General features: G+C 39.5%; 1 protein-coding gene across 5 annotated transcripts in view; it reads right to left on the reverse strand.

Moving 5' to 3' along the window:
* Nucleotides 1–7,937, reverse strand: part of TMEM39A (transmembrane protein 39A) — a 35,619-nt gene extending 27,682 nt beyond the window's left edge. For 3 of the 5 annotated variants that reach the window (XR_001899602.1, XM_017955186.1, XM_003893964.2), the window contains exons 1-2: nucleotides 7,596–7,937; nucleotides 6,239–6,425 (exon numbers count right to left, since the gene is read on the reverse strand). Coding sequence is in view for 4 of the 5 variants with exons in the window: in XM_017955186.1 (XP_017810675.1) it covers nucleotides 6,239–6,351 (113 nt within the window). In the remaining variant the exon portion in view is untranslated. Of the gene's footprint in view, nucleotides 1–6,238; nucleotides 7,460–7,595 lie in introns of those variants that run through there. The other 2 variants (XM_009200046.1, XM_031663035.1) reach the window with 2 other exon arrangements.
* Nucleotides 7,938–11,803: the final 3,866 nt, after the last annotated feature.

Genomic DNA, 11,803 nt, shown 5'->3' on the forward strand with positions numbered 1-11,803 from the left:
AGACTCCTTCCTGGGATCCTCTTACCTTCTCCCTTCACACATTGTCAGTGATCTAAGATGCAGCTATGGCCTCCATTATTTCCTACATGATGAAGACTATAATTTCTCACCATAGAGCTCACTGCTAAATTACAGACACATTATTCAAATCTCTATTGGACATCTGTGTTCTTCCCTCTTATAGTTCTGACCTTAGTTCATGGCCCACTCAGTTAGCTACCCACATCAGAAACCTGGGAGTCATATTAAAACTTTTCTTGGCCAGGCACGGTGGCTCACGCCTGTAATCCCAGCACTTTCGGAGGCCAAGGTGGGCGGAACACCTGAGGTCACGAGTTCAAGACCAGCCTGACCAACATGGCGAAACCTTGTCTCTACTAAAAATACAAAAATTAGCCAGGCATGGTGGTGGACACCTGTAATTACAGCTACTTGGGAGGCTGAAGCAGGAGAATCGCTTGAACCTGGGAGGCGGAGGTTGCAGTGAGCTGAGAACCCACTACTGCACTCCATTCTCAAAAAAAAAAAAAAACAAAAACAAAAAAAACTTTTCTTCTGCCTCTCAATGTCCAATCACTCTCTAAATCTCCTAGATTCCACTTTATAAAACTTTGTCCAAACTGTACCTTCCTCTTTAATCTCATTTGCTTTAGTTCAAGCATTTACTATTTTCACCTAAACTACCGCAGTAATCCTCCTATACTCAATTCCACTTTCACCAAACTCTCCAACCTGTTTTCAGGGATCTTTCTAAGGTAAAACTCTTAATAGTGTTACTCTTACCTAAAAACATTTAATGGCTCTCTACTAATAGTGGGGTAATAGCCAAAAATTTTTAGTAGCCCTATGAGGTCCCTCAGCTTAACAGACTAGTTTCACCTCACCACTCCTTCACATGTACCCTATATGATACTTATGCTATTTGCTTTCTGGAACATACATGCTCTTCTTTTGCATATGTTATTCCCTTTAAATGTACTAATCACCTTCCATAATCACCTTCCTTAACTTCTCACATACATATTTACTGACAAAATCCTTCAAAACTTTTTTTACTCCTTCTTCAAGATTTTTAAGCCACTCAAACACATTCTCTGTGAAGCTTATTCTACTCCATCAAAACTGATTCATCTCTCCTCTGTGCCACCATAATACTTAACTATACCTTTATTATTATACTTTTCACATTGTTACATAATTTTTTGTATACATCTATGTGTTGTCTACCAGATCATAATCTTAAGAACAGAGACTATACTCTTCTTAGTTCACTGCAAATATGTATCTTTAGGTTGAGAAGGCAGTAGACCAATATAGTTATGAAAAAGAGATATCCCTTAAAACACAAAAAGATGCAGATATTTTAATCCCTATCTTCTTATTGTTCTTTCTTCCATGCTCTTTTACAGATTAGAAATAGCCAGGCTATCTAAAGGTATAAGATGGAAGTAGGAGAAAAGTTTCCTTTGTTTATATGCCTGGGAATACTTACAGAGATCTAAGGGTCTACTGTTATTTACAGACCAAAGAAAAGAAGCTTGGCTTAGATACTTCCAAAGAAGATTTGAGAGAAGGAACAAAACTAGCGTTACCATTCTACTCTAAAATTTCCAAATATAGAAATTGGTATGTAGCACTTACAGTACTTTAAGTGACTCATGGGAATATGAACTCTGCTCATTCTGAACAGTTAAGAATACTATGGCAGAAACTCAGAAGACCTAGAAGGGAAGAACAGGAACTGGTGGAGGAGGGTATGGAAAAAATTATAAGTTTCTTCTTCTCATTCCCAGAGTATACTCCAATAGAACAAGCCTACCAAGTAATACATTGTGAACCACCAGTAGGTCTCAGAACCATACCTGCTCAATCACAAACCAGTCTTTGAGGTGGGCCACAGCACTGTAAAAACTCCAGAAGGCACCATTCCACAAAACACAACACGAAAGGCAGCCTCTGAAGTTTACAAGTTGGTAGACTTGCATGAAGAGGATTACAACAAGAAGCCAATCTACTCCCTCACTCCAGTTGATTTATGAAATTAAAAACTCTGATGAGAAGTTACAAGGTTACGAGCCTCTACTCCAGACAAACTAAAAATTCTTACTTCCCTTCAGTCAAAAATACGCTAAGGGGGAACACATGCTAAATTACTTGTTATGACTTAATGGTTAAAAGGTTCTTACAGAATTTTTCCCAAGTGAAGCAGACAAACGTGTTTTTACCATTAACAAAGTCAATAAAATGCTAGGCCTCAAAAAAGATATTCAAAACAAAGTAGAAAAGACCTACACTTGTCATACTCTATACAGCTTGACTATTAAACATCAAACCAGAAAACAAAGAGACCAAAGTCAAATAAAACGAGATCTGGCTGGGTGCAGTGGCTCATGCCTGTAATCCCAGCACTTTGGGAGGCTGAGGCAGGCGGATCACGAGGTCAGGAGTTTGAGACCAGCCTGGCCAACATGGTGAAACCCTGTCTCTACTAAAAATACAAAATTAGCTGGGTGCGGTGGCATGTGCCTGTAATCCTAGCTACTCGGGAGGCTAAGGCACGAGAATTGCCTGAACCAAGGAGGCAGACATGGCAATGAGCCGAGATTGTGCCACTGCACTCCAGCCTGGTGACAGAACAAGACTCTGCCTCAAAAATAAAGAAATAAAAATAAATAAATAAAATAAACGAGATCTAGAGATGTGGCGCATCAGTGGAAAAAAGTACTCCTATATAAATATAAAAAGAATCTATGAGATTATGTCTTCTCTATCTGATCTATAAAGTTGAAAACTTGAGAAGAGATATGATCATTTTTAAAACTAAAATAAACAGATTTAGTCAATATATCTCAGAAAATCAGTCACAGAGGTATTATTTAGGAACAAATTTAAGTGTTATTCCTCTAATAGAATATTAAAAATAGGGCTGGGCGCAGTGGCTCACACCTGTAATCCCAGCACTTCGGGAGGCCGAAGCGGGTGGATCAAAATTACTCGGGTATGGTGGCTCATGTCTGTAATCCCAGCTACTCGGGAGGCTGAGGCAGAATCGCCTGAACCCAGGAGGTGGAGGTTGCAGTGAGCCAAGATGGCACCATTGCACTCCAGCCTGGGCAACAAGAGCAAAACTCCATCTCAAAAACAAAACAAAACAAAAATACATATATATATATATATATATATATATATATATATATATATATAAACAAATTTAAGAATCTGTTCAGAAACCATATAAATTCTCTAGCAATGAGTTGTGACAACACATGTGAAGTGCTATTCAACCAGGAAAGCTCATTAGAGACTTGATGTCCAGGGTTTTTATTGGCGGCTGGCCACATGGGCACCTTCTTCCTTGCAGTACCAAAATTCTAGACTTCCAAAAGGAAAGCAGGTGTTCAGCATAGCTACTCTTAGGAAGGCCTGCTTACAAGGCTTACATCTGGGAACCATGACTAGTAAACAGTTCCCTACAGTGAGATAAACTTTCCCTAAATAACAAGAATGGCTCACTGTGCCTAAACTGTTTATATAAACAATGTGGTTTATGCTGAACACCTGTGTTTTGTCCTTGCATATAAAGTTTGTGTGTGGGAAAGGGTTAACACAGCAGGCCTGATGGAGCGAGCAAGCAGCAGAATTTAGGGAAGCAAATGGATGAAGGAAGAAAGATTCAAAGGCCTAAAGAGGAATAGAAGAGATAGGGAAAGCAGTGGTCATTTGGACATGTTCAGGTGATATTATTAACAAAGTATATATAAGCAAAGGAAAAAACAGTTCTTCTCAAATAAGATTCTCCCTCAATCAGGAGCTCTCTAAGAAATCCAGAAATACACAATATATCTTCCCTTTTTAAAAGGATAATACTCTAAACACCCTGTTGCAAGAACAAATCCCTGCTCCCTAAAGGTGGAAAGCAGGACAAGAACTACAATTTCAATCTTGACTGTGTTACCAAACTAGCTCCTTGACATTCTAGAGTTTAACTTCACCAATCAGACCACAAACACCTACCAAACAGGGGCAAATGCTCTCCTCTCCAGTTGACCTATGTCGGTCTTGCAGAATCAAATGTATCATCCAAAAGTATATAATACTTAAGCAATTATCTATTTCCCTCCAATACTCTACAGACACTCCAGAAGTGAGTTCTCCTCATCTGGACACTCCTTCTTTCTATATATCCTTCCTAAAACTATATTATAAGCTATCTGCTGGTTCTTTCATGCTTTTATACCTCCTCCCCAGGTCTTTTATAACAAATTATTCCAGCTGCTTGCTTCCTACCAAGAAACAAATATAAAGCTTTCTTTTTCCCAATTTCTCTAGGTAAACATGTCACAAAATAATCACTCAATAATAATAATCTTGGTAACTTTTCAAACCATAAACAATTATTTCTTTCATTTTAAAATGTTGAAAATACTTTCTTCTACCCACTCTCTCCCTCCCCACAAGTTAATTGCTAAATAAACATATGTTAAAGGAGAAGAGAAAGGCAGATTAAAGCAACCATGGTTGGAACCTCTAATACCAGGATAGAAGAGCTACAGTGAAGGCAGAGAAAAGAATACCAAACCCAGTCAAGAGCACAGGTATTTTCCAAATGTTCCTACTTCTTCCCAGTAAATCATCTGCAGACTCCAAGTGCAAGCAGAAGCATCTACAAATGACATTTTCATTGGCTTTCAGTTCTTTTTAATAGCAGAACACTTTGTTTTCCTTTCCCCATGATATTTTACATAGTATCTTAATATTTAAAACACATAGGAAAATAAGTCAGTCTAATTAAGAGAAGACTAGGAAACCTCAAGCCTAGACTATTAGGCCTGCCTGATCCATTTTCCCTTCTAAGCCCTCCTACAGCAACACCTGAGACACTGAAGAGCAATTTCATGGGACAGTCTGAGAACATTTTTCACTGAGAACATAATTATCTAGAGGAATCCTCAAAGCCAAAGTCAAAGAGAATGTACAAAGAACTGCTAGAGTTAATACAGAGGCAAAGTTAGAATTTTTTAGCTAGGTAGAATCCTAGTTAGGGACAGCTAGGATTTTCTATCACAACTTGAAAGTACTGAATCAATAAGTTGATAGTATATATTAATAAAATTAAGGTATGTACCTCAAATAGCAAACAACTTTTATCTCAATACCTATATTAGATAGTACTTTTCTTCAAAAGCATTTTCGCATATTCTTTCTTATTTTTAAACATATAAAATAATACTTAATATATGTAGAAAATTTGTAAAATTCAGTAAAGTTTTTTAAAGTTACTGCAATTTACTACTTCATTTATTTCAACACTCTGCTATGATGCAAACAGTATCACCATTTTTCAAATAAGGAAATCCAACGAACAGCAGAGTAAAAAATACTCTAGCATAAACTAGTTCTATATACATACATAAACAAAACTTGGATTAAAAATTAGTATGAGAATCGGAGACTGGAAAAATTCCTTCAAACTGGAATTTCAGGGAGAGCTCGACTGAAACGATGAGATCAAAACTAATTTTAAAGATTGGAAGAGGGATTGGAAAGTCAGGAAAAAAAAGGGCAAAGGTCAGGCCTAGAAAACAAAAGTGCATTAATGCCATCAGATAGGCCTGAAAACACAGTAGTACTGATTGCTAGCTCTGAAAATTAAAATCAAGGCAAGAGAAAAACTTTTTTCAGGGAGGAAGGAGAAATTAGCTGGCAGAAATTATCTTGAGCAAATACTTGATTAGGTAAAAGCATCTCTTTGCACTGCTACATTATCAAACCTCCTGATGGCATGAGCTACCCCAGCTAATAAACAGCTAACGTTTATTAAGACCAAACAATTTTTTGACAATTTAAAACCCTTGATGGAATCTGACTTATAATTTCAGCTGGGAGTTTTAATTTGCCCTCTAAAAAAAGAATGCTTATAAGTAGATAAACCATCACACTTGCCTTGTATTTTCATTCACTTCTCCCTTCTTCTAATAGATAAAAAGGGGATAACTAGAATTTAGATGATCAGCCAAAAGAAAGAATGGGACTGCTTTCACTTTGTGGGCCCCATATCACATCTTTTTACCTCCAAAGTATTTTGAAATTCTGAATTTTGTCTTCAAAGGCAGGATTTCTACCTCAGTGTCAAGAATTAATCTCAATAAGCAAATATCTGAATGACAAGATGACTTTTATGTTCGTCTTACTGATGATAGGACATTACAAATTAAATATAGCCTTATTTTTTCTTTACCTGTTTCTCAAGCCTGTGCCATTGCCACAGCCCCCACCAACCAAAGTCTGCAAAGAAGGTAAAGCTGAACGGCTTAGCTGTTGCCGACTAGGGCCCCTCCTTCCACCGGGCATGTCCAGGAACCAGTCTGCTTCCAGTGCCACCTGTAGTTGCAACCCAGGTTAATGGTTGTCAACCAGTTTCAACTCTGAACGATAACAAAAACATATAAATATCAGTAGACTATTTTTAAAGTAGGCAACAAAACAACGAGAAAAACTGAGTGAGCAGGCCTTACAAAAGATTTTCAAACGAATGTTCCCAGTGTCTACTACCTACATTATTCGAATTAAAGGACCATTCAGACTCTAATGGGTCAAACCCTAAGTTCTGATCTAAGCTCTGTTAGGCTTTAGGCAAGTCATGATTTGTGTCTTTCGTCAATTGATTTGTATCATATGTAAGATACTATAATCAGACAGAAGTTTACAAGAAACATCACACTTTATACATTTCCTGCTCAATGTTTCACAATTAAATTCCTTGAAATATAGAAGAATCGGCATTTTATAAAACGTTAGGTTTTGTTATCAAGGGATATGGGTTGAGTTCAGATGGTCACATATTATCTGACCTTATCCGAATAAGTTAAGTTCTGAGTGTGTTTCTTCACTGTGGGTGAAAAAAAAGTGTTCCCTGTTCTGTAGAGGTTGTCAGGACTGAGGAAGTGGAATGAAACGGCACCAGTAGTTCTCTTAACTGTTTAAAAGTAAAACTGTTCAAGTGGTATCTCTACATGTTAGGGTTAAAATATTGAAAGTAACTCTTTAAGTGGATGTCCGCTCCAGAAAAGCTGGTGTAAAATCATATAGAAATTACTGAAACTGCAAGATTAAGAGGCAAGTAAAAGATAAAGATCCTCACTGGAGACCAAAAAAAAAAAAAGTTATTTTCATCATTCTACGGCAAATATGATTCTGCCAATACGGATACCAATGTTTCCTAAACAATACCTAAAACCCCAAGGATGACACTGGAAAAACCCTTGTTTTCATGTGCTCCCTATTCCTAACAGCCTTCGGCTGTAAACTAACCCCAAGTGAAACAAAGCATTCAAACCGCTGGATGCAGGGGCTGCTGGTCCTTGCTCCATTAACGAGCAAAGGGAAAGAAAAGTGCAGGGAAAAACCTGGGACGGAAGAGGTGAGAGTATGGGGTGGGGTGGGGTGGGGTGGACTGCAGGAGACCACAAACTTCAACAGACTGGTCCCAAAGAGAAGTCCGCAGAGAAGTGGACAAAGCAGTCTCCGCCGCACATCCAAGAGGGCCGAGGCAGGTCCAGGACAGCCGGACCTTGCGGCAGCTCAGTAATACTCACGCATGGAAAAGTCCCAGCCGGTGGGGCGGGATCCCTAGAAAGCGGCGACAACTTTACAGACTGGACCCCAGGTAAGGGAACTCCCTCCCCGCGTTGAAACGCTGCAAACCAGCTGCTTGCACGCAGACAGCCCCCGCCTAGAGAATCAAGAAAAGGTGTCCAGGCTTCGGGCTGCAAGACTCAGACCCAGACTCCGAGGCAGTTCCAGTGCCAGAGCTAAAGCTAGAGCCAGAGCCTGGTACCTTCAGCACCCATCCCCAGCCTCCATTACCGCGGAGCTGAGCAGACGTGGCAGCGCACAGCGATGACGTCAGCTACGCGACCGCGGTCCGCCCCAGCAGCGAGTGGGCCCCCGGAACCAGCCGGCACGCTAACCCCTCCCATTTGCACCTGCGCAGTGGGGCTCGCCTGATCCTCTTGACTCGCGGTCCCGCCCCTTCCGGCCAGTATTGGCCAACGCATTTCCTCCCTTGGCCTCAGTCAGCTAGCGGCTACGAGGTGCGGGCACTGTGCTACTGATCCTTCTTGTTGTCTCTTGGACTCCGTGTAATAACCATGTACAAGTTATCACCCCCATTTTACAGATGAGTATAGATTAGGAGGTGTCGCCTAGGGTCACGTCATTGCTAAGTGAGGGAGCCTAAGTCATGAAGTCATGCGTCAGCATCCAAACCTGTGCTTATTGTTTGCTAAAAACTAGACAGATGCTGTGGTTACAAAGTCTCAGAGTCTAGTAGAAGAGAGGAGACACCAAGAAAATACAGTAATTACCATTTGTTACAATAAATGCAATATTAAAAGTATGTCCAAGGTCCAGAGATAGCATGCAACACCAATGAATTCTGTTGGATGGTGGTGGTGTCAATACCAAGAAAAGCTTTGCAAAGAGCTTGGGGTTTCAGCCAAGACTCCTCAAAGGCATAGGGGCTTTGTGGGAGAATGGCAGTCCTCCTGGAGAAGTGGCAGATAAAAAGGTAAAGATCTGTGAGCAACGTCATGTTGAGTTCAGGAATTGCCTATAGTTTGGTATTAGAAGAAGAGTAAAAGTGTCAAAAGGAGCATTTGTGTAATCTTTCACTCCAGCGATTTTAAGCTCCTTAATAGAAAGTTGTTTGTATTGACTGCATGATTAACCTTTATTAAGAATTTTGTTGTGTCAGGCACTGGATTAGTAGCTTTACACATTTCATTTAAATCTCACAACATTTTGATAGTTTCTACTATGGTTCCTATTTTACAGAGGAAACTGAAGTTGTTGAAAATAGCCTTCCTGGCCAGGCAGGATGACTCATGACTGCAATTCCAACACCAGGAGGCCAAGGCAGGAGGATCACTTGAGCCCAAGAGTTGGAGACCACCCTGAGCAATATAGTGGGACCTTGTCTGTACAAAAAAAGTTAAAAAAATCAGTTGGTCATGATGGCTCATGCCTGTAGTCCCACCTACTTGGGAGGCTGAGGTGGGAGGACCACTTGAGCCCTGGAGGTCAAGTTTGCAGTGAGTTGAGATCATGCCACTGCACTCCAGCCTGGGCAACAGAGAGAGACCCTGTCTCAAAAATAATAATCAGAAGAAGAATAGAAAAAAAAAAAAAATAGCCTGGCTAGTAAGTGCCAGAACCAGAATTTACAGCCAGAATGACTGATATCGAAACCAGTAAATTTACTAATATTCCCAAATATTCCGAATGTCCTAAAGTATCACAGAGCTGTCACTTAGGAATACACACAAATCTCCAACTTAGGATGGTTTGACTCACAATTTTTCGACTTTATGATGGTGCAAAACCAACACTCGTTCAGTAGAAACTGTACTTTCAGTACTCATACAACCGTTGTGGTGTTTTTTTTTTTGTTTTTAAGTACAGTCATGTGTCCCATAATGATGTTTCAATGAAAGACCACGTAAATGATGATGAGCCCATGAGAGTATAATAGAACTGAAAAATTCTTATTGCCTAATGATGTAGCTGTCTTTATGTTGTAGTGCAATGCATCCTAGTGTACACAAACCTGCACTACCAGTTGTATAAAAGTATAGCACAGGCAATTATGTACAATATAGCATACTAAATAATGATAATAAATTACTTTGTTACTGGTTTATGTATTTACTATACTATACGTTTATTGTTATTTTAGATTGTACTCCTTCTACTTATTTTAAAAAAATGAAATTTAACTGTAAAACAACCTTGGACAGGTCTTTCAGAAGGTATGCCAGAAGAAGGCATTTTTATCATAGGAGATGGCAGCTCCATCTGTGTTACTGCCCCTGAAGATCTTCCAGAGGGACAAGATGTGGAGGTGAAAGATAGTGATATTGATCCTGACCCTGCGTAGGCCTGACCCAAACACACACGTGTGTGTTTGCATATTAGTTTTCAACAAAATAGTTTAAAAAGTAAAAAAGACAATAAAACATTTTAGAAATAGAAAAAAAAAAAAAGCTTGTAGAATAAAGATAGAAAGAAAGAAAATAGCTTGGGTGCAGTGGCTCATGTCTATAATCCCAGCACTTTGGGAGGCCAGGAGTTTAACAGCAGCCTGGCCAACATGGCAAAACCCTGTTTCTACTAAAAATACAAAAATTAGCCAGGTGTTATGGTGAACACCTGTAATCCCAGCTACTCAGGAGGCTGAGGCATGAGAATTGCTTGAACCTGGGAGGCAGAGGTTGCAGTCAGCTGAGATCACGCCACTACACTGTAGCCTGGGCAACAGTGTGAGACTGTCTCAAAAAAAAAAAAAAAAAAAAGAAAAGAAAAGAAAATATTTTTGTACGGCTGCACAATGTGCTTGCGTTTTAAGCTAAGTGTTATTACAAAGTCAAAAAGTTGAAAAAAATTAAAAAGTTTGTACAGTAAAAAGTTACAGTAAGCTAATTTATTACTGAATAAAGAAAAATATGTTTATAAGTATAGTATGGTCTAACTATAGTGTTTATAGAATCTATAGTAGCATAATGTCCTAGGTGTTCACATTTACTCACCACTCACTGACTCATTCAGAGCAACTTTCAGTCCTGCAAGCTCCATTCATGGTAAGTGCCTTATACAGGTGTATCATTTTTACTCATTTACTGTACCTTTTCTACATTTAGATACACCAATACTTACCATTGTGTTACAATTGCCTGTAATATTCAGTACACTAACATGCTGAATAGGTTTGTAGCCTAGGAGCAATAGGCTATACCAAATATCCTCAGTATGCAGTAGGTTATACTAGGTAGGTTTGTGTGAGTATACTCTATGATGTTCACACAACAACAAAATTGCGTGACACATTTCTCAAAACATATTCCCATTGTTAAACAACACATGACTGTACTGCACACCTTCCTGGAAGTAGAAAAAAAATTGACTAAAGTTTCATTTGGATTCCAGAAGAAATATGCTGTAGTTTGGGGGATACATTTTTTCTTCCTCTCTATTCACCCAAAGTGAGCCTCACTCATACAAAAACTGGGTGGTTCTGCCCTGGTGGAATATAGACCAAATGCCCATATGGGTGTAATATGTGACTGATACGGCCCATTCCTAGGTAATCAACATTATTTTCTCTTCCACCATTCCTTAACGTGCATCCTAAAGCCTCCACTACTGTCAAGCTAAATTTGATCCCCACCTTCTGCATATTATGGCTCCCATATTTTTAGTGAGTCCAGAACAATATTCCTTAACTGCAACATATCCTTTTCTTCCGTACAAAATACACCCCTCCTACCCCTTTCTCCAGATTTCCAGTTCATATTGATCTTTTCCTCCACTGAAACCAGTGGCACTTAACTATTGTCTTAAATTGTAAACTATCTCTAAGGAAGCATATTTGTCTTCCCTACTAGTTCTAAACACATGGGAGCACAGATTTGATCTTGTACTTCTCTGTATTTCCATATTTCCACAAAGCTTAGGGATGTAACCATGTACATTTTAGAAAATAGATAAATATGGCTGGGTGCGGTGACTCACGCCTGTAATCCCAGCACTTTGGGAGGCCGAGACGGGCAGATCACCTGAGGTCTGGAGTTTGAGACCAGCCTGACCAATATGGAGAAACCCCGTCTCTACTAAAAATACAAAATTAGCCGGGTGTGGTGGTGCATGCCTGTAATCCCAGCTACTCAGGAGGCTGAGACAGGAGAATTGCTTGAACCCAGGAGGCGGAGGTTGTGGTGAGCCAATATTGAGTAATTGCACTCCAGCC

Source organism: Papio anubis, chromosome 2 (assembly GCF_008728515.1).
Source record: "Papio anubis isolate 15944 chromosome 2, Panubis1.0, whole genome shotgun sequence".
Lineage (NCBI taxonomy): Eukaryota > Metazoa > Chordata > Mammalia > Primates > Cercopithecidae > Papio > Papio anubis.